The sequence below is a fragment of the Mesoplodon densirostris genome, chromosome 11, assembly GCF_025265405.1.
Source record: "Mesoplodon densirostris isolate mMesDen1 chromosome 11, mMesDen1 primary haplotype, whole genome shotgun sequence".
Taxonomy (NCBI): Eukaryota; Metazoa; Chordata; class Mammalia; order Artiodactyla; family Ziphiidae; genus Mesoplodon; species Mesoplodon densirostris.
In genome coordinates this window covers 6,454,838-6,481,255 of record NC_082671.1, presented here as the reverse complement: position 1 = coordinate 6,481,255, position 26,418 = coordinate 6,454,838, and the positions used below count along the sequence as shown (strand labels likewise).

General features: G+C 45.9%; 1 protein-coding gene across 1 annotated transcript in view; it reads right to left on the bottom strand.

The window, feature by feature from the left end:
- Positions 1-269: 269 nt before the first annotated feature.
- GALNT8 (polypeptide N-acetylgalactosaminyltransferase 8) overlaps positions 270-26,418 on the bottom strand; it is a 47,647-nt gene continuing 21,498 nt past the window's right edge. Inside the window, 4 exon segments of the mRNA XM_060113405.1 lie at positions 270-301; positions 1,014-1,134; positions 4,798-4,863; positions 23,803-23,952. Of these exon segments, the coding sequence (XP_059969388.1) occupies positions 270-301; positions 1,014-1,134; positions 4,798-4,863; positions 23,803-23,952 (369 nt within the window).

Here is a 26,418-nt window from a genome sequence, read left to right as displayed (position 1 = left end):
CTGATGGTAGCTTCTCTCTTTTTTTAACTACAGCCTCTACTTCGCTCTGAAGAACAAATTATGTTTTATGGCCTTTTATAAAATATTCATCCTTCATCCCAGTGCTCTCGGTGGTTCAGGAAGCCTGGCAATGGCCTGGGGTAAGGAGGACCTCATTTCCCCCAAGACACAATTCCCAGAGGCAGGTGGGCTCTGACCACATGGACCACAATGCTGGCTGCCAGGTTGGGAGCAAGGATTCCAGCATCTCGTTCCACAGAGCTGGACTTTCAGGACACCTGGAAGTCGGGGGCCTTGGGGGCTGGAGGGGAGGAGGGTGCAAGGGAGTCGTGCTGCTCTTCCTGGTGTCCCCACGCTTCGTGCCTTCCTTCTGAAGATGCTGAAGGCTCACCAAGCATCGCACAATTCCTTCTCCTCCGCACCCTCTTTTCTGAAATGCATGTGTTGCTCCCCCCCAGGCCTGGGTCCAGGACACCAGCAAGGGAGTCAGAGTCCAGAGGAGGGGAGGCGGCCGTGTTCGGAGGGTGTGGTCGGGGTGCAGGGGGGGAAGAGGGAGAGGTGACAGCTGTTTTCTCTCCATGTACGTTTCCCATCCAAGTGACCAAGGGACACGGGTTCATCATAACATGAAGAACGCCCTCAGTTGATCACAGTGTGCAAAGGACGGTCACATCCAGAGCCTTGAGCACTGAAGTTGGAGTTGGGGAGCCCGCCTTCCAGGCCTGGGGTGTCCAGTGATCAGCCCACATCACTGCACTTCCCTGGGCCTTGGTTTCCTCACTTGCACAGTGAGGGGTTTATACAAGAGGACTCTGGGGTCTAAGGTCAATTATAATCCTGGTTCTGCAACCCTCAGACTCTGGATGTGTGCTCCTAACCTTAGGTTGGTACCATTTCAGAGGGTCTCCAGACATCTGCCACTGTAGGTAGAAAGAACCCCATTTTCTCCAAAAGCAACAGCATCAGCAACTCCCGAGTAGAGCAGTTTTCCAACGCTGGTCTCACACGGCTACGCCAGGTGTCACCCACCAGGCCCTTCCCACAGCAGAGCGAGGAGTGGGCTCTAGGCACCCCTTCCCGTTGGCCCAAGACCTGATTCCTGGAGGTGATGCCCAGGAGGACGTGTGTCACCAGCTGCAGGAACAAGACCACAGAGGCAGCAAGAGGATGCACACACCCTCATCACCCAGATGCCACTTCCCCCCATCTTCGCACGCATCCCTGCACCACTCCCTACGGAGACATGCTCATCTGAGGATAAGATGAAGGCTCTTACACTAACAGCCCAAATTGGAGAGATGAAAATTACAGGAAAGGACATTTCCAATGGATTTGTCATCACAGAGTCTCAAAGTACTCCGTGTCTCTCATTTATCCCAGAACCTATCCATCTGAAAAGCGCAAATTAGTTAATGCGCACATTTTCTATTAGCCAAGGCAACCGTAGGGCTCCTCAAGCTGTATTAGCTGCTAAATAGAATTCTCCCCTCAGTCCAGGGTGACCTGAGCAGTATTTATGAGTGGGGAGAGGACAAGAAGGCAGCTCCTTGAGAGGGCTGTCTCTGTGCTGACTCATCTTGTTTTCATCACCTGCTGTCCTGGCAATGCATACTGGTGACCTGAGAGGTAGTCATTCATCTACTTAACAAATAATCATTGAGCATCTTCTGTGTACCAGGTACTGTGTTAGGTACTGGGTATAGAGTGTTGAATGAAATAGGCCTGACTGTGACCCTGACCCCCAGGACAGTCTATCTAATGGGGGGGGGGCAAAGTATACAGTATACAGACATAAGTGTATAGACACATGTGCACACACACACACGTATTTAGAGAGACAGACTCCTCAAGCAGCCCTAGCTGTTTTGGGATTCAGCCATTCAAATCATTCTAGCTGAGACCCCAGACATCACAGAGAAGATAACAGGACATCCCCGCTGCAACTTGTCTGAATTCCCGAGCCCCAGAATTGTGAGCTGTAATGATACCAAACTGATATTTGAAGACAGTAGGTGTCGGGTAACTTGTCTTGCAGCAAGAGATAACCAAACCCCTCGGAGAAGCCAAGTAACCTGCAGAGAGTATATCAGCTAAGAAGTTTTACAGTGGAGGTTGCAACCCAGCTGAGCTGTGAGGACAGACAACCTCCTGGGAAGTGAGTGGGATGGTAGAGCTCAGGGGAGCCCAGAACTTTCCCGAATGCAGAGTTAACCCCCTGCACTTTCTCTTCACACACACATATACATCCACCCCCACCCCCACCCCCACATACACACACACATATACACACACATACACACACACCCATATACACACATGTACACACACCCACACCCACATACACACACAACCATATACACACATACACACACACACACACACCCATATACACACATATACACACACACACATACACACAAACACTCACACACACACACACACCCCTGGGCATCGTATTTCACTATCTCATCACCAGAAGGGAATCCTTACAGGAAAAGGACAGGCATGAAGTCCCTTATTTAGGGAGAAAGCATCAGCTTAGCTAATCCAAGTCAGCAGACTTTCGGAATCCGGGTCTGGCTGATGTAGGCCACACTCTAGCCACGCTCTGCGGCACAGAGAAACCAGACATAAGGTTCCAATTTGAATTCCATTTCCATGAAAAACACGTCCAGCCGAATCCTCCCAAAGCCAGGAAGGGGCCCTGCACTAGGGAAGAGCCCTGCATCCTTACAGAACAGGTCAAAAACAAGGAGATGGAGAATGGGGAATGGGGGGCAGGCGGGGGGCGGGCGCCATGCTGTCCGGAAGCTCTGCGCTCAGTTTTCTCCATGTCGTCGGCTCAGGAATTGGCAGGGGAAGGGGCAAAGCGATGTTTTGGAAACAGGAAAGGGAAGTCACAACTTCTTTTTTTCTGGGGGGGGCACTGCGTGGCACATGGGATCTTAGTTCCCCAACCAGGGATCGAACCCGTGGCTCCTGCAGTGGAAGCGTGGAGTCTTAGTCACTGGACCACCAGGGAAGTCCCGGGAAGTTGCGATTTTTGATACCTTCCATGTGTCCTGATTCTATTCTCACTTGGGGAAAATAGCAGACCACGTGAGCATCCTGGGTTCCCTTAGAACCCTGGGTAGGTTGGGACCCAGCCTTTGGGACTTGCACCACGAATAGTAAAGAGGATCCAAGAGGATTGTGGAGTAATTTACAAGGTCGGAGAGAAGGCCTCTGACATTCTGACTGCAGCCGCCATACCTAACTGGGTGGCTGGTACATAACAGACACTCAATGTTTGTTGAATAAGTGAAAAAAATAAATGATCTCCATACAACTGCCCTGATGTCAAGTTCCTAAAATATTAGGAAGTGGGCAGCCTGCTCCCCATCCAGACGCCTCTGATCTTCTGAGGAAGGCGGGATGCACCACAAGGGCGGGGCTCCTTTGCCCACTGGTAGAGCACAAGCTCGAGGGAGGTGAGGTGGAAGGAGCACAGGCCAGGTGCCACTCCCCAGCTGTGTGACCCTGGGTGTGTTTCCTAACCTCTCTGAACCTCCGTGTTCTCATTTTTTAAAATGAAGCTAAAATGTCTTTTGGTCCCAAATTAACGTGAAGAAGTTTGGGATGCTTTTCATCAAGTAGAAACTTAATAACTATAGTTCCTTTCACTTTCCCTTGGGTTGGGACAACTCCAGGGATATAATTTTACTGTAAAAATCTATAGCCCTAGGTTTCTTACTCTTCCTTCCACCTCCTTGCCCTTGCAATCTGGGTACCTGACAGCCCAGGCGTGAAGATTCACTTTGGGGGTGAGGCTGTACGTTGGATTGATATCTCATCTCCCCCACTGCAGGCAAGTTACTTACCTAATACGGACTGCCAATTCCTCACCTACGAAAAGGGAGTCCTGACAGTACCTCTGTCACTGTAGTTCAAAGGATGTCTTCGTGAATTGGTGGGTTGTACCCCATATGGGCTAGCCTGCACTCCATACCCAGCACCGTGCACCCTGGCGTGGCTGCTCATCAAATAATGAGGAAGGGGCGTCTTTTTTTGATTTGTGCAAAGGTTCTCTATGGGCTAAAGCTGGCCCTGAGCTAGTATAAAGATTAAATGAGATATAGCAAGAATGTCACTCACCCTTGTTCATAATAGGAGGAAGCTTTAAAAATATATCCCAACTCTGATTACTTTTGCTCACTGCTTCAGAGCTCTAGAAGTCTCTCTGTTGGTCTCCTGCCAGTGATGTGCTGGAGCTCATGCTGACTCACAAGAGCTGACTGCTAGCAACCCAAGTGTCTATCAACAGAGGAATGGAGAAAGAAGATGTGGTACATATACACAATGGAGTACTACTCAGCCATGAAAAAGAATGAAAGAATGCCATTTGCAGGAGCATGAAGGCATCTAGAGATGATCCTACTAAGTGAAGTGAGTCAGAGAGAGAAAGACAAATATGATAGGATATCACTTATATGTGGAATCTCAAAAAAGCACAAATGAACTTATTTACAAAACAGAAACAGACTCACAGACATAGAAAACAATCTTAGGGTTACCAGAGCTTCTAGCACTTTCTCTCCCCCTCTCTGCTCTCTCCCCACTTCTTCCTCTCACTCCCTAGTCATCTTGCCTCTGCTTCTGGGGATCACCCACCGATGACCCCCATGTTTGCCTAGACTCTTGCCTCTCACGAAGTGTTTCCAGTTTGCCTGATGAACCCTAAGGGAACCCCGTGTAGCAGGCCAAGCAATCAGCATCATCCATATTTCTAACACGAGGACCTGCTCCTGAAATCCTTACTTGAGCTGCCTGCAGGTCCTGCAGCTCGTTAACGGCGGCGCCATGACTAGGACCCAGGTCTTTGGCCTCCAAATGGGGGCAAACCTCATGAAAAAGACCTTCCGATTTGCGTTTGCATGAGGACAGCTTTATCATGCTGTCTGGGATGCCTTCCCCAGATTTCCAGTCATCTCCTTGAACAAACTAAGCACTTGTCACAGCATCAGTTAACTTGGACAAACGATTGCTATGAGCCGGACACTGTAGGGGTTTTACATACATTATCCTTTTAATCCTCACCATTCTCTGAAGCTCAGAGAGGTTAACAAACTTCTCCAATTCACCAAATAGACAAATGGTGGAGTTGGAATTCAAACCCAGGTTTTTAACAACACACATTGCAACCCTCTTCCTGAAGGAGATCCACCGTAAGGAAAAGCAAAATAATCAAACAGAAGGGCAGTCAGAGCTCTTCTCCATCCAATGTCTTCACTGATCGACTCTGAATGGTCCTCATCCCTCTCCTTCCTGGAACAGGGAGCCTACGGGCTCTAGGACCGGGATCCTGAATCCCAGGTTCTCTGTCCTCACAGCCAGGCTCCTCCTCTGACTCCTCCTCCTCTAGCTCTCCTCTGGCTCCTGGGCCAAGCTTTAACCTCCTCTCTGCCCACTCAGCCCCAGACCAGCCTCCTCTTCACGTTCACATCCTCACTCTGAAGCAGAAGCAGCCTACAGCCCTCCCTCCCGCAAGCAGACCAAGAATAGCTCGTGGCTGGATAAAAGCTCTGAGTCCCGAGCCACAGGCATGATTTCGCTTTAACGTGTCATGTCCTTCCTTTCAAATGACCCCCATTCATCACTCTCAGCCCTCATGCACACGGCTCACCAGCTCTCTTTGGCTGACGTTGTCTTGGGGATCATCAGAGAGGGACTTGCTTCCCAAGCCACCCTTAGAGGCCCCTCCCAACCAGCCCCCCCGCCTTCAGATCACAGAGTTCATTACCGAGCCCACTGCATCTCTCAAAAACTGGACACTTAATGGAGATGGATCTGTCCCCCGGGCTGGCTCTGAAAGCAGCATGCTCACTAAAGAGTTTCTTCTTGTTGTTTTTTCCAAGGTAGGGCTTGAACTGATAGAAAGGGAGAAGAAATAATCTTCTTATTATGTCTTAAAAAAATAAATACTTGCTCTAATAAAATCACCAGCCCTGAAATATGCAGGCAGGGAGATGGAATATCTTCCATTCCTAATTAAGTTCCCATAATGAGGAGGAGGCAAAGCAGGACAGCGGATTGGAAAGGCATCAGGGCCCTAACACTTGGAAGAAACACTCTCTTACTTCATTACAAGACGTTTCCATGAGCGGTCTCTCTCTTCTCTGTTCAAGTGATTTGCATACTCCCTTACATAAGCGTCTGAATTAATCTGGACCTTTCTCCTAGGTCACATGGCATTTAATTCTCCTTTCGATGACCTAGGTTGCCTTATTTATTCTTCTAAATTATCTTGTCCAACTTAACCCACTCCTCTCCTACTTATCACTCCTGAGTCAGCTTCTAATATCCCTCCATGAGGGGAATTAGTGTGTGTGAGTTTAAGGATGGGGGGAGGGGGGCAAGTAATCGGAAAAGAAGCAGCGAAGGAAGATGAGGAAGGCCAGCGACTCTGCTACTATCAGATCAGACAGGAAGCAGCACCTCCTGGCAGAAAGCTGCTCTGTCCTAAGTGTGGCGGGGCTAATGCACTATTTTCTTTTGAAGTGTGTTTTGCCGCTGCTAATGGACTGATTCTTACTGAATCTTGTTTCCTGATACATTTAAAGAAACCATGAAGGAGGGGTGCTCTCACAACCCACAACTCACGTTTCCTTCCTGGAGTGTTTGTTGTCTTCTGAGGCACTCTTTCCAAGGCTCAAAAGACCACATTCAGCCCTCACATGTACGAGGCACTGCTCTCAGCGCTAGAGAGGCACGGATCTAATTTAACTTTCGAAACTGTTTTATCCTTATAGTCAGATAGTTGGGGAAAGACTGACCAGGTGTGCAGTGAACCATCTCCTTTTCATCCTGGGCACGCAGCCGGACTACATTTCCCAGCTTCCCTTGCAACTAAGTGGATGCAGCACCATGTGACCACATTCTGCCCAGTGGAATGTGGGCAGAAGGGATGTGGGTCCCTTCCCGGGCTGGCTCATAAAACTATGCAAACCTGAACACTCTCTCTCCTTTCCCCATCTTTTGACCAGATAAGGAGGATGCTGAGGACTGCAGGGTGGAGGGGGTTGAAGGAGCCATAAGTTGGAGGGATTCTGAGTCCCTGAGTCACAAAGTGGAGCAGAGATAAGCAGAACACCTGTGTTGCTGTTGTATGAATAAGACATAAACTTTTATAGTGTTAATCTAACTAAAATGTTGGATACAGCAGTTAGCCTACCCTGGCTAACACATCCCCCATTCTGTAGACTGTGAAATTGAATTATGACCGAATTTCTGTGACTTCCTCCAGTTCTAATGCTATTCAGTGGCAGAGCTGGGATTCACAGGCAGATTTTCTGGCTAAAACCAGTGCTTTTGCTGCTGTCCCACAGCTGCTTCATCATCGCTCTGACACTGCTTTCAGAGAAGCAACAAATCTGCTGAGAGAGGCGATCATCTCATACAGATGCACTTACAGCTCATTGATGCTGTCCTAATTAGGACCGTAATGAAGATGACTCTGGGGGAAAAAGAGACGGAAAGCAGGGAAGTAATCAGAGCCACGTCCTGGGCATAATATGTGGAGAGATTCTGCAAAGTCACCTTTGAGGACCTCAAAGCAGCCTTAGCCACAGCAGGCACCAGGGTTAGCCCAGGGAGGTTGGCAACAAGGGTGTTAAATGGCTGCAGTGTGCTCATTTGAGAAAAAGGTAGACCATGTGTATTCCCTGGGAGGAAGGAAGCCCCAAGCATGCAAGGAAGAATCCCTGGAATGTCACCCTGCATGGCCGGCACATCAGCACCATGGCTCCTCTGTTTGAAATCCTTCAGTGGCTTACTTGTGGCTACAACATAGAGTCCAGCACCTTAACTGCACCCAGGGTCCACCATGATCTGCCCATTCTTACCTATCCAGCCTCAACTCCCTTCCTTAAGGACAGCACAGGCAGAGTGTGGGCAAGCACCTTATGCTCCAGCAATTTAGACTATTCTTAACTCCCATGCCTTCCAGGTCTTTGTAAACGCTATTCCTTCTGCATGGCCCCTCAGTCCCAGCCGCAGCCCCCTTAAAGCTCAGGCCGGGTGTCCTCTCTTTCTCCAGCCTGGGGTGATGCCCCTGCTCTGTACCCCACAGCCCCCCTTTGCACACCCACATTACAGGGCTTGTCAGATTGCTGTGCAGTTGCTCACTCTTGTCTCCTACCAGACTATGCATTGTGCACCCCTGATCTCCCAGCTCCCTGCAGAGCACATGGAACATAGTAAGAGCTCCACAAATGCGAGGTGAGTGCAGGGCTGGATGGCTGAATAAACAGGATCCTTAAATAAATTTACTTGGCCCCATAGTAGATAGAATAATAGCCCCTGCAAAGGTGTCCACATCCTAATCCCTGTAACCTGTCACTATGATATGTTACACGGCAAAATGGAATTAAGTGTGCTGATCAACTGACTTCAAGAAAGATGATTCTGGAGTTCAGAGGGGCCCAATGTCATCACAAGGTCCTTTAAAGTTGGCAGAACAGTCAGTGGTGCAGTGACACAATGTGAGAAAGATTTGATCAGCCACCACTGACTTTGAAGGTGGAAGAAGCCACAAGCCCAGGAGTGCAGGCAGCCTCTAGAAGATGGAAAAGACAAAAACAAAACCAGAAAACAAACAGAAAAGAAGGAATGTCCCCCTAGGACTTCCAGAGGAACACAGCCCTGCTAACACCTTGATTTTAGCCCAGTGAGACCCATTTCAGACTTCTGACCTCCAGAACTGTGAGATAATATATTTATGTTGTTTTCAGCCACGTTTGTGCTAATTTTGTTGCACAAACTAGAGAAAACAAACACAGACACTTTTAAATGGCATGCAAAGTTCCAAAAGAGAAAACAGCTATTCATCCGTCCACATTATTTGATCATCTATGCACAAGGCACCGTGTTAAGATCTAGAGGCGTGCAGAGCTGAATTGGAACAAATCCTACCCGTTCGGGGAATGTGGGTGTGGGGAGGAGTGGAGTGGGTCTTGACCTGCCACTGAAAGACACCTGAAAGCATGAAAAGAGGAAGGGAGCTGAAAGTGGGAAGGAAATATCCCAGACCTGGATCTGAGACCAGATCTCTCCTTGCCCAACACAAGCAAATGTGCAGGTGGGGTCACTGCAAGAGAAGAGGCTTCGAAGGCAGCCATGTAATGGGAGCTCTGCAGCACGCTGTCTGGGAACACATATGTAACTCACATGTAGTTTCCTATTTATGGGAAAGAGCTGTCCTTGGTGACAACCCTGTGGAAGATAAGGGAATGAAAATCACGGAATGCCAAAGCCACAAGTCACTCTTGTCCAGTTCCTTCATTTAACAGGTGAAATAACCAAGGCTCAAAGTGGGAAACACCACCTTCATTCTGAAGCCTTCCTTGACTCTGGCCAGTCAGGTGTAATCCTCCTCTCGTGGATGTTTCCTCAGCCCTGGGTTCAGATCTCGAAGGCAGTAATCATTACAGGTGTTATAGTGTGTATGTGGCTGCCACATCCCATTGTCCTGTCTATTTCTTGAAGGCAGGGTCTAAGCCATATGCGTTATTTTATTCCCCTTATCAGTGACTAAACATAGTAATTGAAAAATAAATGTTTGTTGAATGACTTAATGTAAGATCTCAACAGGGAAAATCAGATAAGCAGAGACTTCCCAAATCAAGTGACCAGAGATAGAAAGACATTGGTAGCAAGGTTCTTCAATAAATACATATCACTTCTGAGCCTAAAGGAAAGTTGTATTTTAACAAAAGTGATTCAAATTCATGTTTCCTGTTTGTTTCAAAGCGTATATTTTTCTATCCTGCTACCCTCTTGGAAATGCAAGTTGTAGTCCTCATTCAGTCACTCACCGGTTGTGTGACCAGGAACTGGTAAATTAATCTCTGAGAGCCTTTGTTTCTGCCTTTGTAAAGTGTGGATAATGATGCTTATTTGTTCAAGTTGTTTGGAGGATGACGAAGGGCATTTGCACAGCCCCCAATGCCAAACGCCTAGTAGCTGCTCAATAAATGTCCCCTATAAGGAGCATCCTCCAAGGTGGGGAATCCCTTTGTACTCAGCTGGGAGGCACTGACCCCATCATTACAGACCAGACCCAGCCCTGCAGGCTCCCTCCCACCACACCTGGGAGAACAGAACTCTTTTTTCTAACACACCTCCCTCTGCCTTCTTCCTTCTTCCTTCTCGGAACAGCAGCCCTTATGGTGGGCTGGTCAGCTGAGGAAGCACTCTGTGCCACCTAAAATTTGTGCCCCAAAGAGACTCACCCACACCATCGTTCCAGAGTCATCTTCTAAAGCCTGTACGAGAAACTTCTGTCTTTCAGCAGATAACTCCTCTATATCCAGAGATAATGAAAAATGCTGGATTTCTTGGTAAAATATTAAATTTAAAAAATCAAGCTACAACTGTATATAAAATAAGGTCCTAATTTTATAAAATGTATAAATATATTCAGACACATAGATTCAAAGAAAAAAGATGGGAAGGAAATAAAGAGAAATCTATAATTATTACTTCAAAGTGATAAGCTGATGCAGGCTTTTGTAGTTGTTTGTTTATTTGTTTGGCTTTGCCTTTATGTGTTTTGGAAATTTTTACAACGAAAAATAAAATGTGAGTATTTTTTATTCATTTGTTTCTCTATGCATACCTGAGGGAGAAGGCAGGATAAAGGACGTTTCTGTTGGCTGCTGTGTTCCTCGCAGGTCTACACTGTCTGTCCCCCAGGGTGGGCCCCCATCTCTCCTTTGCCCTTTCATGCCGTCCAGGCAAATTCATTTTTGGCATTTTTGCTCCCAGTTCCATGTCTCTGTTCATTTGCCATCACATCCCTGGGACCATGTCAGGCTCTGGAGCAGAAAGAGTCCCCCTCTCCTCACTCACCTCCTCCAACCCCACCTTCCTCGGGAGGCCTCCTGAGCCTGAGGCAGACCTGAGAGCCTCCTCCACCCCCACCCCCCGCCCACCCTGTTAGCCCCCTCCCCAATCCACATGGGCCTGCTTCCCTTTCTGCTCCAATTATATTGATTCAACCAAGTGTCAGAGAAGTAGAAGTAAAAGTTACGACAGAAGGTGGGAAGGGTGGGGGAAATGGATGAAAACCATAAAATCCTAAAAAAGCATGATTAAGTTTGCATAACCCTGGTGAATCTAGGCCACACAACTGGCAGCTACAGAGTCTCAAAAAGACACAACCAAAAGGGATTCAAATGGTCCTTTTTCTCTGACTCCTAGTAGGAGACAGGAAAACGTGTATCCAAAACAGAGGAAACAGATGTCCCTTCCATGAGGACACATGCTCTCCAAAGAAAAGCATTGCATTACAAGGTCCCTTCCAGACCAGAGAAGAAAAACACCCCGTCTCAGGGTACGCAGAGCCCTGTCCCAGAGCCATCCCTGCAGGGACCTTATTTACCTTGGCTTTTCTGTTCTCTAACTCACAGACTTACTTAATTAAGCACTCTCTCTCTCTGGCTATGTGTCTTTTTGTTATTATTCAATGTATTTAACTAAAATAAAACAAAAACAGTTCATCCATTTCTCCCATCCCCCCCAACCCCCTGCCTCTGACAACCACCAATTTGTACCTATGAGCCTAGTTTTATACGTATTTATATAGTATATTATATAAATACATATAATATCATATATATATGGATTCTACATATAAGAGAGATCATACAGTATTTGCCTTTCTCTGTCTGACTTATTTCTCATAGCATAATGCCCTCGAAGTCCATCCATGTTGTCACAAATGGCAGGATTTTATTCTTTTTTATGACTGAATAATATTGCACCACATGTATGCACACACACACACACACACACACACACACACACCTTATTTTATATCTATATATACGGAATTTATCCATTTTTTCTAGACTGTCCAATTTGTCAGCATATAATTTTTCATAGTAGCCTCTTATGAACCTTTGCATTTCTGTGGTATCAGTTATAAAATCTCCTTTTTCGGGGCTTCCCTGGTGGCGCAGTGGTTGAGAGTCCGCCTGCCGATGCAGGGGACACGGGTCCATGCCCCGGTCCAGGAAGATCCCACATGCCACGGAGCGGCTAGGCCCATGAGCCATGGCCGCTGAGCCTGCGTGTCCGGAGCCTGTGCTCCGCAACAGGAGAGGCCACAACAGTGAGAGGCCCGCATACCGCAAAAAAAAAAAATCTCCTTTTTCATCTCTGATTTTATTTATTTGAGTCTTCTCTCTTTTTTTTCTTGGTGAGTCTAGCTAAAGTTTTGTCAATTTTATTTACCTTTTCAAAGAAGCAGCTCTTAGTTTCTTTGATCTTTTCTATTATCTTTTTAGTCTCTTTAGTTTCTTTGATATTTTCTATTATCTTTTAAGTCTCTAATTCATTTATTTCTGCCCTAATCTTTGTTATTTCCTGCCTTCTACTAATTTTGGGCTTTGTTTGTTCTTCTTTTTCTAGTTCCTTGAGGTGTAAAGTTAGGTTGTTTGAGACATTTCTTGTTTCTTGAGGTAGATATTTATCACTATGAGCTTCCCTCTTAGAACTGTTTTTACTGCATCCCATAAATTTTGGTATGTTATATTTCCATTTTCATTTGTCTCAAGGTATTTTTTTATTTCTCTTTTGATATCTCCTTTGAACCATTGCTTGTTCAGTAGCATGTTGTTTAATCTCCACGTGTTTGTGAATTTTCCAGTTGACTTTGTGTGATTAATTTCTAGTTTCATACTGTTGTCAGAAGAGATGTTTGATATAATTTTAATCCTCTTAAGTTGATTAAGACTTGCTTTGTGACCTAATATATGATCTATCTCAGAAAATGTTCTGTCACATGAGAAGAATATGTATTCTGTTGCTTTTGGATGGAATATTCTGTAAATATCTGTTAAGTCCATCTGGTCTGATGTGTCCTTTAAGGTTGATGTTTCCTTATCAATTTTCTGTTTTGATGATCTATCAATTGATGTAAGTGGGATATTAAAATCCCCTACTATTATTGGGTTGCTGTCTATTTCTCCCTTTAGATCTGATATTTGTTTTTTATATTTAGGTGCCTCTATGTTGGGTGCATAAATATTTACAAATATTATATCTTCTTGTTGGATTGACCCTTTTGTTATTATGTAATGCCCTTTCTTTGTCTCTTATTACAGTCTTTGTTTTAAAGTCTATTTTGTCTGATGTAAGTATAGCTACTCTAGCTTTCTTTTGGTTTCCATCTGATGTTGTCCCATAAGTCCCTTAAGCTATTTTCTCTTTTTTTTCATTCTTTTTTTCTTTTTGCTGCTCTGATTGGGTGAGTTCCACTGTCTTGTCTTCAAGCCCACCGATCCTTTCTTCTGCTTCATCTAGTCTGCTTTTGCACCCCTATAGAGTATTTATTCAGTTTAGTTATTGAGTTCTTCAACTCTGTGACTTCTATTTGATACTTTTGTATATCTTCCATCTCTTTGTTGAAGTTCTCACTGTGTTCGTCCATTCTTCTCCCCAGTTCAGGGAGAATATTCATGACCATTAGTTTGAACTCTTTATCAGATAAATTACTTATCTCCATTTCATTAAGCTTTCTTTTCCCCCTGAGGTTTTATCTTGTCCTTTCATTTGGAACATATTCCTCTGTTTCTTCGTTTTGCTTCCTCTGTGTTGGTTTCTACAGAAGGTGAAACAACCACCCCTTCCGGTCTTGAAAGAGTGGTCTCATGTAAGAGATGAACATTTTCCTTCAGCCCTACCTCAACTCCTGGTTGTCTTTTAAGCCTCTGTGCTTGTCCAAGCAGCCTATTATATTTTTAATAGCTCCCAGTAGTTGAGGGTGTGCCAAGACCTGTGAGTGTCCCGAAGGGGAGGATCACAGTCACCACCTAGATCCAGGCTAACTGGAAGCCAGTCTCTCAGGCATCCACTTTTAAACATATGCAAATACATACAGTCTCCTGGGACCACAAGCATAAGCCTCACTGTCCAACAGGTCCAGGTGATCTGGAGGTGTCCCCTGTGTGGCAGTCACAGATATCAGGGCTCAAGATGAGTGTATGAACTCTCTTCTGCGTGATACCTGTGAGCTGCAGCAAAGCAGAGGAAGAAAGCCAAGATGGCACCCACAGCCTATATTCCTTGAGAGTGGTTCCATAGGCCTCTAAATGTGTGTCAAACCTGAAAACTGCCTTTCAGGCCAAAGGACAAGCAAATAGTCCTTCTTCATAGAAAGACTGTGGTGTATGCCTCAGTCCACAGCCTGAGTACCCTGGGGGTGGTAACCTGCCAAGAATCATCTCTTCAATCATCACAGTCCCATGGGACTCAGGAACACAAGCCCCCTGGCCACGAGAGCCAGGCAGTCTAAGGGTGTACCCTGGGTGGCAACTGCAAAATCCGAGATTCCAGGCACAGAAACCAGGGCTCTGGATGCATGCAAAGCTCCCCTCCAGGAGACACTGGCCTCTGTAGCACAGCAGAGGATGAGTGCAAAGATAACGTCACCCTCCGAGGTCTCAGGAAAGGTTTACAGTCAGCCCTTAGCTGTGTGTTTAATCAGAAGGCTGCCCCTCTGGCTGCAGTTATAATAATCAGCTAATAGGTCTCCAAGCTCCAAGGGGCCCGTTGCCTCTTGCTATGCTCTGGGGGTGGCAGCTGTTTAAGAACTCTTTCGCTGTCAGTCACCATCCTGGGGAACCAAGATTGTAAACCCCACTGGCCACCAGAGCCAGGTGATGTGGAGGAGTCCTCTGGCACCAGTCACAAAAATCAGGGTGCCAGCCTGGGTTGTGAGCTCCTTTCTGGTGACACCAATTATTACAGTCCCTTGGCCTCCAGGGCCAGGTGATCAAGAGGTGTGCCCCAGGCAGCAGCCACAAAAATTCGGGCATGGACGTGTGCAAAAGCATCCAGCCTGGAGACACTGATGTACAGGGAGCACAGCAAAGGGAGAGCGGAAGACCACACCCACCCATCTGCATCTTGGAGAGCAGTCCAGCAGACTCCTAGATGCGATGCTAAATTAGATGCTAGCCCCTCCAGCCAATGCTTTAATATAAGCAGGGGAGTGTTCTCCCTTTAAGTCTGGAGGCAATGGGCTGCTCTGAGCTGGGCCATGGGATGGGCAAGTTTAGTGTGGGAGCCCTTTAAGAGCCATCTCACAGATTGCTGGTCTTGTGGGTCTCAGGACCCAAGACCCATGGGTTTTCAAAGCCAGAGGTTTTGGGGGGTTCATGTGTCCCACATGTCAGAATGCCTGATGTGGGGTCAAAACCCCTCATTCCTCAGGGAGAAACTCTGGGTTCCGAGTTCCCTCCCAGCTGTGAGATGCACACCAGGGGTGGGGTTTGTGTGAGATTGTGTCCCAGCCTCTCCTACCTGCCTCGATGTGGTTTTCTTGTTTGCCAAATGTGACGTTATCACTCAGCCAGTCTTTAGGATTTTTAAGAGGAAATGGTTCCATGTGTACCTGTAGACTCAGTGTATTCATGGGAGGAGGCGAGTTCAGCATCTTCCGGCATTGCCATCTTGAACCAGTCATGCAAGCACTTTTAATACACTGGTTTCTTTTATTCCAGCTGCGGTTTCAGAGCTGACTTGCATCCCCAGTCTAGAGGTCATTTATAGTCACAAATATCAGGAGTGATGACAAAGTTGAAGGTATTACTTATTAGAATACGAGTACAAGAGAATGCCTGATTCAGTCTAAAGTTTTCTCAAGTTGAAGGTATTACTTATTAGAATACAAGTACAAGAGAATGCCTGATTCAGTCTAAAGTTTTCTCTTTTTAAACTTAGGTTATTTGTCTCTCTTCTTGCTGCTATTTCAGGGGAAAGCACTGCCAAACCGAGTTTTTCCATATTTGACTCAAAGGGATTGACAGTAGAAGTTGATCCTTGTTATAACACTGGTGCCAACAGTTGGCCTAGTATAAGTGTTCACAGCCAGATTTTCAAATTCCAGTAACCAAGAGCCCATAATGAAAAGACTCTTACAAGTCTCTCTCACTGAGGCCTCTGGCCAAGGAAAGCAGGAACCTTTGATATCCTCTGGAGCCAAAAGGATCTAAGGATGGAGTGCAGACAGACAAGAGTCCTGGCAAAGGACTCAACTGGGTCCACTTATTCAAAGCATGTCTGAGATGAAGTCTCTCCACTGCTGGGTTTGCCAGACCACTCCAGGCTAGGGCCAGGGCAAGCTGGATTTCAGAACAGTTGCCTGTTTATTCTACCACATTGCACTCTGTTAGTGACCGGCCAGCTGGTCTATTTGCCCAAAGAGGCCCAACCCAGCCACAGCCAGCACCACCGCTCCCCCAGGGGCCTTGGCTGTTCCATTAAGAACCTCTCTTCCTTGCCTTCTGGGTGGAACTGGTCCTGGATTGCTTTTATATTTTCAAACCTCTCTGTACATAAGCAGGATGTTTAGAAACACTCAAGATGGCCAGGGAGCTGCTGTGTTGGCCATTGATTCTCACTTGGAGAGCAGTTCTGATCAGTATCAGTGGACCTGCTTCTGCCATGGCTCTGGATATAGCCCAGGACAGCCAAAACCTCCCTCTCTCTATCTCTAAGAAAACTTGGCTACAGGGAGTTCACACTGGTAGGGGTGAGGTAAAAGAGATGCCTTCACTTTTTAGGGGTGTCTCTTATTACAGTCTTAAGAAATTTTCCCTGATCCTAGAGTGTCCAAGGGAGAAAGGTGAGTCTCATAGGTGGGGACATTATTCCCTTTGGAGAGTTCTTCTCAGCCTCCTAAGGGCTGGGGTAGGATCCAAAAAAGAGTCCTCTATGGAAAACAGCCTGTCCGTGATTAAAGATCTGTTGGGCAAAGTGTTCATGAGTAAAGACCCCCTACTGTTCCCTCTAGACTGAACAGAAAGATGCACAACAGCAGGGTTGCCCTTGATCAATAGAGCCAGTGTCTGCTCCCCTGGAGCTGAGTTCATCCCAGATGCAAAGGTCTTAACATCTGAGGATGGAGACTGGAAAACCTCAGGCACATTGAGAAAGCCAGAATCCTCCTGCAGGGAAGGGACTAAGGGCAGAGGCAGCCACACTTAGAGGCCCCTTCTCCTGGCTCTTTCACACATTCCTGCTTGGCCAATCCCCAGGCTCAGCTACCAACATTTCACTACCTGCCATTTCCAGAGCTCCTTGAGAGCTACCCAGCACCACGGGGCCTCCTGCAGCTGCTACTGCAGGCAAGACTAGCCCCCTGCCCACCCCGCCACTTCCATCACCCTGCAAGATCTGCTGCCCTGTTGACCCTAGGGCAAGCAAGTACCACTGCTGGTACTGCTGGTACCCACACAGCCACACCCATCCCGCAGGGTCCTCCATCACCCAAATTGGCTGTGCAGTGGCCACACCCCTTTTGCCCCCGAGTCAATTCCTTTCTGTCCCTTCAGTCTATCTTCCCTGTTCCCTAAGCCATGATGGGCAACTCCGGGTGTGCAGTGTTCTAGCCCAGTGCAGCAAAGCGAGGCTCGGCAGGTAGCCAGTCCCTAGAGCAGTAGCCCTCCCAGGACCCAGCGTCTGGCTCCAACTGGGGAAGGGAAGCCCTCATGAGAGTGGCAGGATCCATGGCTTAGAAAGCAGAGCATCTGTCCTAGAGCCTCTTCACAGAATCTGTGGCACCTCTGCTGCACCCTCTACAAATCTGTGCAGAAAGACTCCAGCAGGTGGTGAAGAGGTTCCATGATGGGGTTTGGGGTGGGACTTTTGGAAGAAAGGGGTTCCCCAGATTATGATGCTGGAGCTTTTTGACACTGTCGTCGTAACCCATGGTCCTAGATTTTGACCTTTCCCACACGGATCAGAGGAAAGTGGGGAGATACACTTTACTCCACCTTCAGCAGAACTCTCCTGCCCTTGAGAGAAGCGCTTGATTAAAAAGTCACTGGGAACAAATTGTTGAAGATACTTATAATCGTGAGAACCACTGTGCCCCAGCAGGAGCCCTCCAAGCACTGTGTCCAAGCTGCTGTCCACGCAGCCATAGCTCTCCCGGCCAACCACAGCCCAGGTACACACAGACTTGAGAAGAAAAGACCACTGGGAAACTTGTTTGTCAAAGGCAATTTTAAAAGCTTGGCAAATGTGTGACCACATGGATAGACCCGGAGGACATTATGCTAAGTGAGATAAGCCAGACACAGAAGGACAAACACCATGTGATCTCATTTACATATGGAATCTAAAAATAGTCAAATGCATAGAGGCAGAGAATAGAACGGCAGTTGCCAGGGGTCGGAGAAGGAGGAAATAGGGAAATAATGGTCAAAGGGTATAAAGTTTTAATTATGCAAGATGAGTAAGTTCTGGGGATCTACTATACAGTCTAGTGCCTATAGCTTACAATTCTGTATCTTATACTTAAAATTTTCCTAAGAGGAAAAATCTTATGGTGAATGTGTTAGTAATAATAATAATATTAATAATAATAATGGCAAAAGAAAACCTCGGGAGGTAATGGATGTCTGTAGCCTTGAAGGTAGTGATGGTTTCCCGGGTTATGCTTACCCCAAACTCGTTAAACTGGGTGCATTAATTGTGTACATGTCACTCATACCTCAATGAAGTGGCTTTAAAAATTTTGGCAAAAAAGAAAAAAAGAAAAAGGACAAAGTTTTTATAAGGAAATCCTGAAAGAAACTTGTTTGATTGCTTAATGGAAAACCCAGGGCAATACATTGGGGGAGACCACCCTGTAGGTTCCAGCAATGTTAAGGTAGTATTCCCAGTAGTTTACCAACAGATACTATCTTTGGGTTTCAGGAACAAAAATTAGAACTCTTGAGAATTTTCAGGAATTCCCCAAATCATAAGTTATTCTTTTTTTTTTTTTTTTTTTTTTTGTGGTACGCGGGCCTCCCACTGTTGTGGCCTCTCCCGTTGCGGAGCACAGGCTCCGGACGCGCAGGCTCAGCGGCCATGGCTCACGGGCCCAGCCGCTCCGCGGCATGTGGGATCTTCCCAGACCGGGGCACAAACCCGTGTCCCCTGCATCGGCAGGCGGACTCTCAACCACTGCGCCACCAGGGAAGCCCTCATAAGTTATTCTTTAAGTGTTTCTAAAATTAATTATACTCTTTACTCATGGATATCTAAAAAGTTGTATAATAAAGAAGAAATATTAAGCTTAGTAGTATTTATGAAAACTATAGTCTTAGCAAATATTCAAACACTAGCAAGCATTACTGTGTATTATTTAAATAATGTAACATTCAGATCTCCTAGTGAGAGGTTAACTAGTTAACAGCACTAGTCAGAATAATACGTTGAAATTGCTCAAGACATATTTTGCTCCCCAAATTTATTATTTCTTGGAACACCATTCCAAGATTTGTATAAAGTACACAGTGCATAAAAATGTATCAGAAATTAGTAAAATTCATTAATTATTATTTTATTTGCAACAATTACTCACCATTAGAGACAGGCAGGTCACAGACACTTACAACATGGCTATAGTTTATGGATGACAAACTGATTAGATCATCACTGCTTTTCTTCTGAGTGTTCCTGTCCTGGTCTCAGAAACTATCACCCTTAACCTTGGACTCTATGTGTCAGTGGTTCCTGCACTCATGTTCCATTGCACTTCAATGGATTCCTTCAAATCAGTAACATCTCTATGTCACTTATAAAGCTTTAATTCTTGCAGGAGAATTATAGAGTTTTTTCTTGTTTTCCTAACTTTTCAACTGGTTTTCTTCTTGAAATTTGAAATTTGGAAAAACACAGAAATTTCCCAAGCAATGCTGGGAAAGAATTCTCACATGGAAACACTAGTCAAGATGAGCTGCAAGCCTGGTGGGGAAGGCCCATCAGCAGGGCCCCTGGAGAGGAAGTAGAGAGCTTGGTGGGGGTTGGGGGGAGAAGCTGGGACTTGGGGGTTACAGCCAGCCTCAAGACAAAGCACCTGCGAAACCAGGAAAACATAAGCCCATCTTCTGCAATTTAGCCTTGGCTAGAAACTATATTGGAAACAGAAACCACCAGCCTCATTTAGTAGTTAATGAAGAACCTTTAAAGAATGAAGAACATTGACAAGGTACTTGGAAAAGACAAGTCCTGCCCTTATGGTAATGACTTCTCAGAGAAAGAAGGAAAATATTGGGAATATTGAGGCAACCTCTTACATCAATTAAAGGGAAAACTACACCTATTTCTTATCTTGTTGTCATAAAGTTGAGTTTCTGCCTAGGTCTTTTTGTTAAGAAGGCCAAACACCTTTCTGGTAATATTGAGAGATTTGATTTTTATAGTTCCATGGACAGTGGACTTGAAATCTTGAGACAGGTTTGTTCCTTGAAACTACACTTATCAATATGTTTGCAGGAAAAAAAAACTGTTTGTTAAAATTATAACAACTTAAAGTCATGAGAAGTTGATTTATTCACCAAGCTTAGTGATAATTTTCCCCAGGACATTACTAGCCTAACTCTATTTCACTTAACCTCTATAAAAGGACTTTGCAAGTTTCCTTAAAATTAGGAAATTAGCTAAAAGCACATTTCCTATTGTAAAAATGGATTACAAGGAAAATAAAAAGACTCTATAAGAGATTAAATTTAGAACTTCTAGAATCTCAATTTGTTATGACTCAGCCCTCAGCCCTTTATCTGTTAGGTTTTGCACAAATGAGGAAGGTGCTTGTTCTAAAGAGCATTGGGATGTTTGAGGCTGGTATGGATGATGCTTGGGGCCTGGAGAAAAGGGACCACCAGGCCCAGGATACATGACCACCGTCTCAGGCGCATCTCTCTTGAAAAAAGTGCCAAAATTCAAGAGAAACAGCAGTGCAAACACGAGAAGCAAATCAGGACACCTGTCCTGTCTCTTTAATCTCCTTTACTCGGGGGCAGTTCCTCAGTCCATCTTTTTTTATGACTGACGCTTATGAAGCATAAAGACCATTTATTTTGAAGAATGTCCCTCAGTTTGGGTTTAACTGATATTTCCTCAAGATTATAGATTCAGGTTCTGTACTGTGGGCAGGAATACCACAGAAATGATGTATTCTTCTGGGAGCATCATATCAGGAGGCACATGATATACATTTTTGCTGTAACTGATGATGTTAACACTAATTATCTTATTAAGATGGTGTATGCCCGGTTTCTCCACCATGAAATTATTATTTTCCCTTTGTAGTTAATGAATATCTTTTGAGTAGTTACTTTGATACTATGTATGTATCCTGTTTCTCATCACCCACTAGTTTTAACAACCATTGATAATTCTTGCCTGAAACAATTTTAATTATGGGGGTTGCCAAATAAATTTCTAATTCCATAATTTCTCCTACATTTATTAGTTGGCTTTCTACTATCAAAAAGAGCTTTACCTTTTTCCCAATTCATTCATTTATTCGTCCATCTATCTACCCATCCATTTATCCAATCACTCATCGGTATGGACTCATGGATTCTTGTTTTATTCTATGGCTTATAGTCTATATAATAAAATCATTGTTTAGTTTAATGCTCAAGTTGTCTTAGATTTGGCCAGTGGGAGCCCCTGGAACCTGGCTGCTGTAGTCTGTGACTTGTTCCCATCACTCTTTGAGAAGTTCCTTATTTCCCAACACGGGAAAATGTCCCAGTCCCCAAGCCCTAAAATCAGCTATTTCTCCAGGGAGCCCTAATTCCTTTTACTGGAAAATGTTAAGAAACCAAGATCTGGATGCTAGATGCTAAGTGTTCTCAGAGGGTATGTGCATTCAGTTAAAATATCAAAATATAGTTAAGTTCACTTGTTTTTATTTGTACTCCATTTTGGGTTTCCTCTAACCTTATTGGTTTTACCGTATGTGTGTTTTGAGCATATGAAATATGACGTGGTTCTAAAAGGCTACAATTATAATTGTAGTTTGAAAAGTGTCACTCCCCTGCCACACTCCTTCTATCCTGTTCCTATGCCCAATCCTTTCCACCCTATTTCCAACTACCACCACTCATTTGTAACCAATCTCATTAGTTTCTGGTTTATCATGCAGATTAACCAGAAAGGAACAGTTACATGTATCTTTCCCCCTCATTTCTTACCTAAAAAACCCATACTCTAGACTGTTTTTCTTCTTTCACACTGGAAATCACTCCATATCCATTCAAAAAATGGTCCTCATTCTTTTTTATAGCTGCACCTCATTGGGTGGACCACTCTCTGATGTTTGAGCATATGGTTTGTTTCCCACATTTTACAATTACAATCAATACTGCAAAGAATTATTTTGTACGTAAGTATTTTCTTGTTTTTGGAGCTGTAAATACCTGAGGTGGAATTACCGGCACAAATAGAAAATGCACATATAGTATTTTTAGATATTGTCAAATATCCCTCCCAAAAGGACTGTACCAGTTTGCATCCCTACCATCAAAGTATGAGATTGCCTGTTTCCCACAGCCCTGCCAACCAGAATGTGCCATCATATTTTTTTTTTTTTTTTTTTTGGCGGTACACGGGCCTCTCACTGTTGTGGCCTCTTCCGTTGTGGAGCACAGGCTCTGGACGCGCAGGCTCAGCGGCCATGGCTCACGGGCCCAGCCGCTCCGCGGCATGTGGGATCCTCCCAGACCGGGGCATGAACCCGTGTCCCCTGCATCGGCAGGCGGACTCTCAACCACTGCGCCACCAGGGAAGCCCCCTCATATTTTTTAATTTTCACCAAGTTAAGTGAAAAATGATCTAAGTACAGTTTAAATTTGCATTACTCTATGAATGAGGTTAAACATTTTTTCTTTTGCTTAAGAATATTGTGTCTTTTGCCCATTTTTCTGTGGGGCACATGCTTTTATTAAAACTTGGCTATGAATTGCATTTTCCCTTCAACATGCTGGGCAGAAGCTAGAAGTTCTACATTTGCTTAACATGTATCCTCTTCCTTAATTTTTGCACCATAAAATCTTAAATTATGGTAACGTTTTAGTCCTTGATATGAGCGTGGTCAGTGCGAAAATTTTATCAAACTGTATGTTTATGACTTGTACATTTCTTATCTGAAAAACTCTTAGCTGATTTAATTCTGCACTAAATTATCAATGTCTTGTCTGCCTAATGCTTAAAGGAAGCCTGGTAATTCCCAGAATCATACCCAAGTAACCCTGACGTGAAACTAAGAGGAAAAGGTGACCCTCTGGAGAAAGGACATACTTGAAAGGTGAACCCAACAACACAGCACACACAGGGTCATCCTACTTCCCCTCCCACCGTGATGCTCACTCTCACCAGCCCCTAAGACCTTGCCAAAGCTGGCACCCCTAGACAGATCCTCCTAACTCACCACTTACAAGAAAGGATTTGTCCAGTGGGCAGCTGTAAGGACCCCTGGTCTTTAGTACTTACCTACAATCCCTTCTTTGTTTCCCAACGAGTGATGCCTCTCTGTTTCAAGCCTCATTTTCTCCATAATTTTCAGGGATGGTAGAAGGAAACAGGCAATCAAGCCTATTAAATGTTATAAGCTCCTTAGAGAAAGACTTGGAAAGACTTGGATTTTTCCACCATTCTCATGTACTAGGCAGAGTGGAATTGGTTCGTTAGGTGTGTTCTCTCCTATCCTCAGCCCCTGGAGTCTCTGTTATGGGAGAGATGGGGTAATCCAAAGAAAGCTGCTGTGAGGGGATGGATGGAGGCATTTTTTAAAAGATTACGCGTCGATTTGCTGCACCTTTCAGGACAGTCCTGGCTGAAGTCACAGTAAACACACACACACACACACACACACACACACACACACCCCTTCTTTCTCTCCCTCTCCTCCACTTTGAGCAGCATTGGGAACAGAGCCCATTCCTGTGACAAGAACCCAGGCTCTCTGAGGATCACTGGGCGTTGGTTTGACCCCCAGTTTCCAACAGTGTACTGGAGCGCCCACACTTGTGTGGTGCAGGTCTGGAGAGCAAACATGTAGCCACCTGAAGTGTCCCTCTTTGTCTCCAGACATCGTTTGGTGGTTCTGTTTAGGACGGCTCTTCCCTGGATGGAAGGAGAAGAAGTGAAGGTATTGAAGCGCCCTGGTAGAGCATCATCTCCCTGCTGTGCTCAGAGAAAAGCCCAAGGGCTCCCTCAATCCTCTGCGAGTCATCCAGTGGAGAAACGAAGCCAAGTGCTGAGTTAGATCACCCGGTGCTTTCTCTCCTAGTCCCACCGCAAACTAACCCCAGACCCGGGAGTAAAAATGCTGTGCTGGGTTCCTATGTTCTCATCCGTATCTCCTGAGCTGGAAGCATCAGGTCAGCATGGCTGGCAAGACAGGATGCAGCTTGAAGAGCCGTGGCCCTTCTCCACTTGACCTCCTTTCTACGTCTTCATCCCTGAGCCCGTGACATCCATCAGAACTCTCCCCCACTCCACCGCCTCCTCAGCAAGGGACTCCGGTGATGGGACTGGAGTGGAAGCTCTGTTCAGGATTCTCAGCCTATTTTCTCCACCTGTTTTCTCTGGGGAGGGAGGCAGTTCCTGCCTCCCCTGTTGTGGGAGCTTCACCAAGGTTTACTGCTGGAAACAGTAAGGGAGTTAAAGCCAAAGAGTCTGGGTTGGATCTCTGCTCCACTGTGAAGAGAGAGATGTGGGCAAATTACCTATGTTAAGTCTCAAGTTCCTCATCTCTAAAATGGGTCTAGAGTTGATATCCGGGTTAACGTTGGGGTTAATATTTATTGAGCTCTGTGCCTGACGTGGAAGATGTGCCATGGATATTAGTTCATCTCCATCTCTCCCCATCCTAATGTGGAACAGGGGAGGGAAGGCATCCTTCTCTGTGCTCCCTTGTGCCACCTCCAACGCCCCCGACCTCTTTGCTCCTGCTCACCTTGACACTGACGGTCATGCCATCTGTCCTGTTCCGTTCTCCTAACTCTTCCCTCCCCATGCCCCTCTCCACCCCTTTGCAGGAATCTACCTTAGTATCTGGGTGAAGTGGTCCCCTTTACCCTCAGAGCTCACAGCATCCATGTGGACGTCTGGTGAGAAGCCCGGATCTCACTGCTCCACCTCGATGACCTGTCCCCACCTCGTGTTTGCTTAACACCAAGCAGGGCTTCAGCTCTACATCCAAATCTCTGCTCCCTCTCTGACCCCGCCTCTCGTCCTCTCATCTCTTCCAATCGCCAACGGCCCCCACCAACCCTGCTCCCCCAATCCCACCTGCCCCTGTCCCTGGCCACCTTGGACTCCCTCTGGCTACCACCTCCCACCTCCCTGGGTGCATCCATCCAGCATCGGTCATTCAGGGCTGCCCTCCTATTCTTTTCTATTTTTTTTTAACATCTTTATTGGAGTATAATTGCTGTACAATAGTGTGTTAGTTTCTGCTTTATAACAAAGTGAATCAGCTATATGTATACATTTATCCCCATATCCCCTCCCTCTTGCGTCTCCCTCCCTCCCACCCTCCCTATCCCACCCCTCTAGGTGGTCACAAAGCACCGAGCTGATGTCCCTGTGCTAAGTGGCTGCTTCCCACTAGCTAGCTGTTTTACATTTGGTAGTGTATATATGTCCATGCCACTCTCTCACTTCGTCCCAGCTTCCCCTTCTCCCTCCCCATGTCCTCAGGTCCATTCTCTACGTCTGCATCTTTATTCCTGTCCTGCCCCTAGGTGCTTCAGAACCTTTTTTTTTTTTAGTTCCATATATATGTGTTAGCATACGGTATTTGTTTTTCTCTTTCTGACCGACTTCACTCTGTATGACAGACTCTAGGTCCATCCACCTCACTACACATAACTCAGTTTCGTTTCTTTTTATGACTGAGTAATATTCCACTGTATATATGTGCCACATCTTCTTTATCCATTCATCTGTCGATGGACGCTTAGGTTGTTTCCATGTCCTGGTTATTGTAAGTAGAGCCGCAGTGAACACTGTGGTACATGACTCTTCTGGAATTATGCCCTCCTATTCTTGAACTGCCTGCATCACTCCCACCGCTCCTTTCTCTGGGCCCCGTTCCCAGACCACAGAGCACTCCTGGAGAAGGTCCACCGACCGAGCAGGCCTGGCCCCTAAAAGGTGCTTAGAACAGTCTGGCCTCAGAGCTTGGCTCGCTCCGTAGGGCTGCTCTTCCAAGCCTCCTTGGCACGCTTTGTCCTGCTGCCCCAGCCCCTGTCCCTCACTTTCACTAAATGCCTTTATTTTTCCCTTTGTCAAGAAGACCTTGCTTCCAGCCAATCTAGCCCCTCCCAAATGCCATGAGCAATCTCGGGGTACTGCTCAGGGGTCATCTCAAAGGAGCGGCCCTGCCTCTGGCTCTACGATCAGCCCCCTGTGCTTGGAGCCCAGCCATCTTCGATGCCAGAGAAACAAACACCCTTCCTGTCTAACATCCTTCTCTTATTTCTCCCTCTTGGCAGATTCCTTTTCTATGACTTTAAATATATCCAAATGTCCCAATATTCGAGGGGAAAAACAGTTCCTTAACTCTATCATCTTTTTCAACCA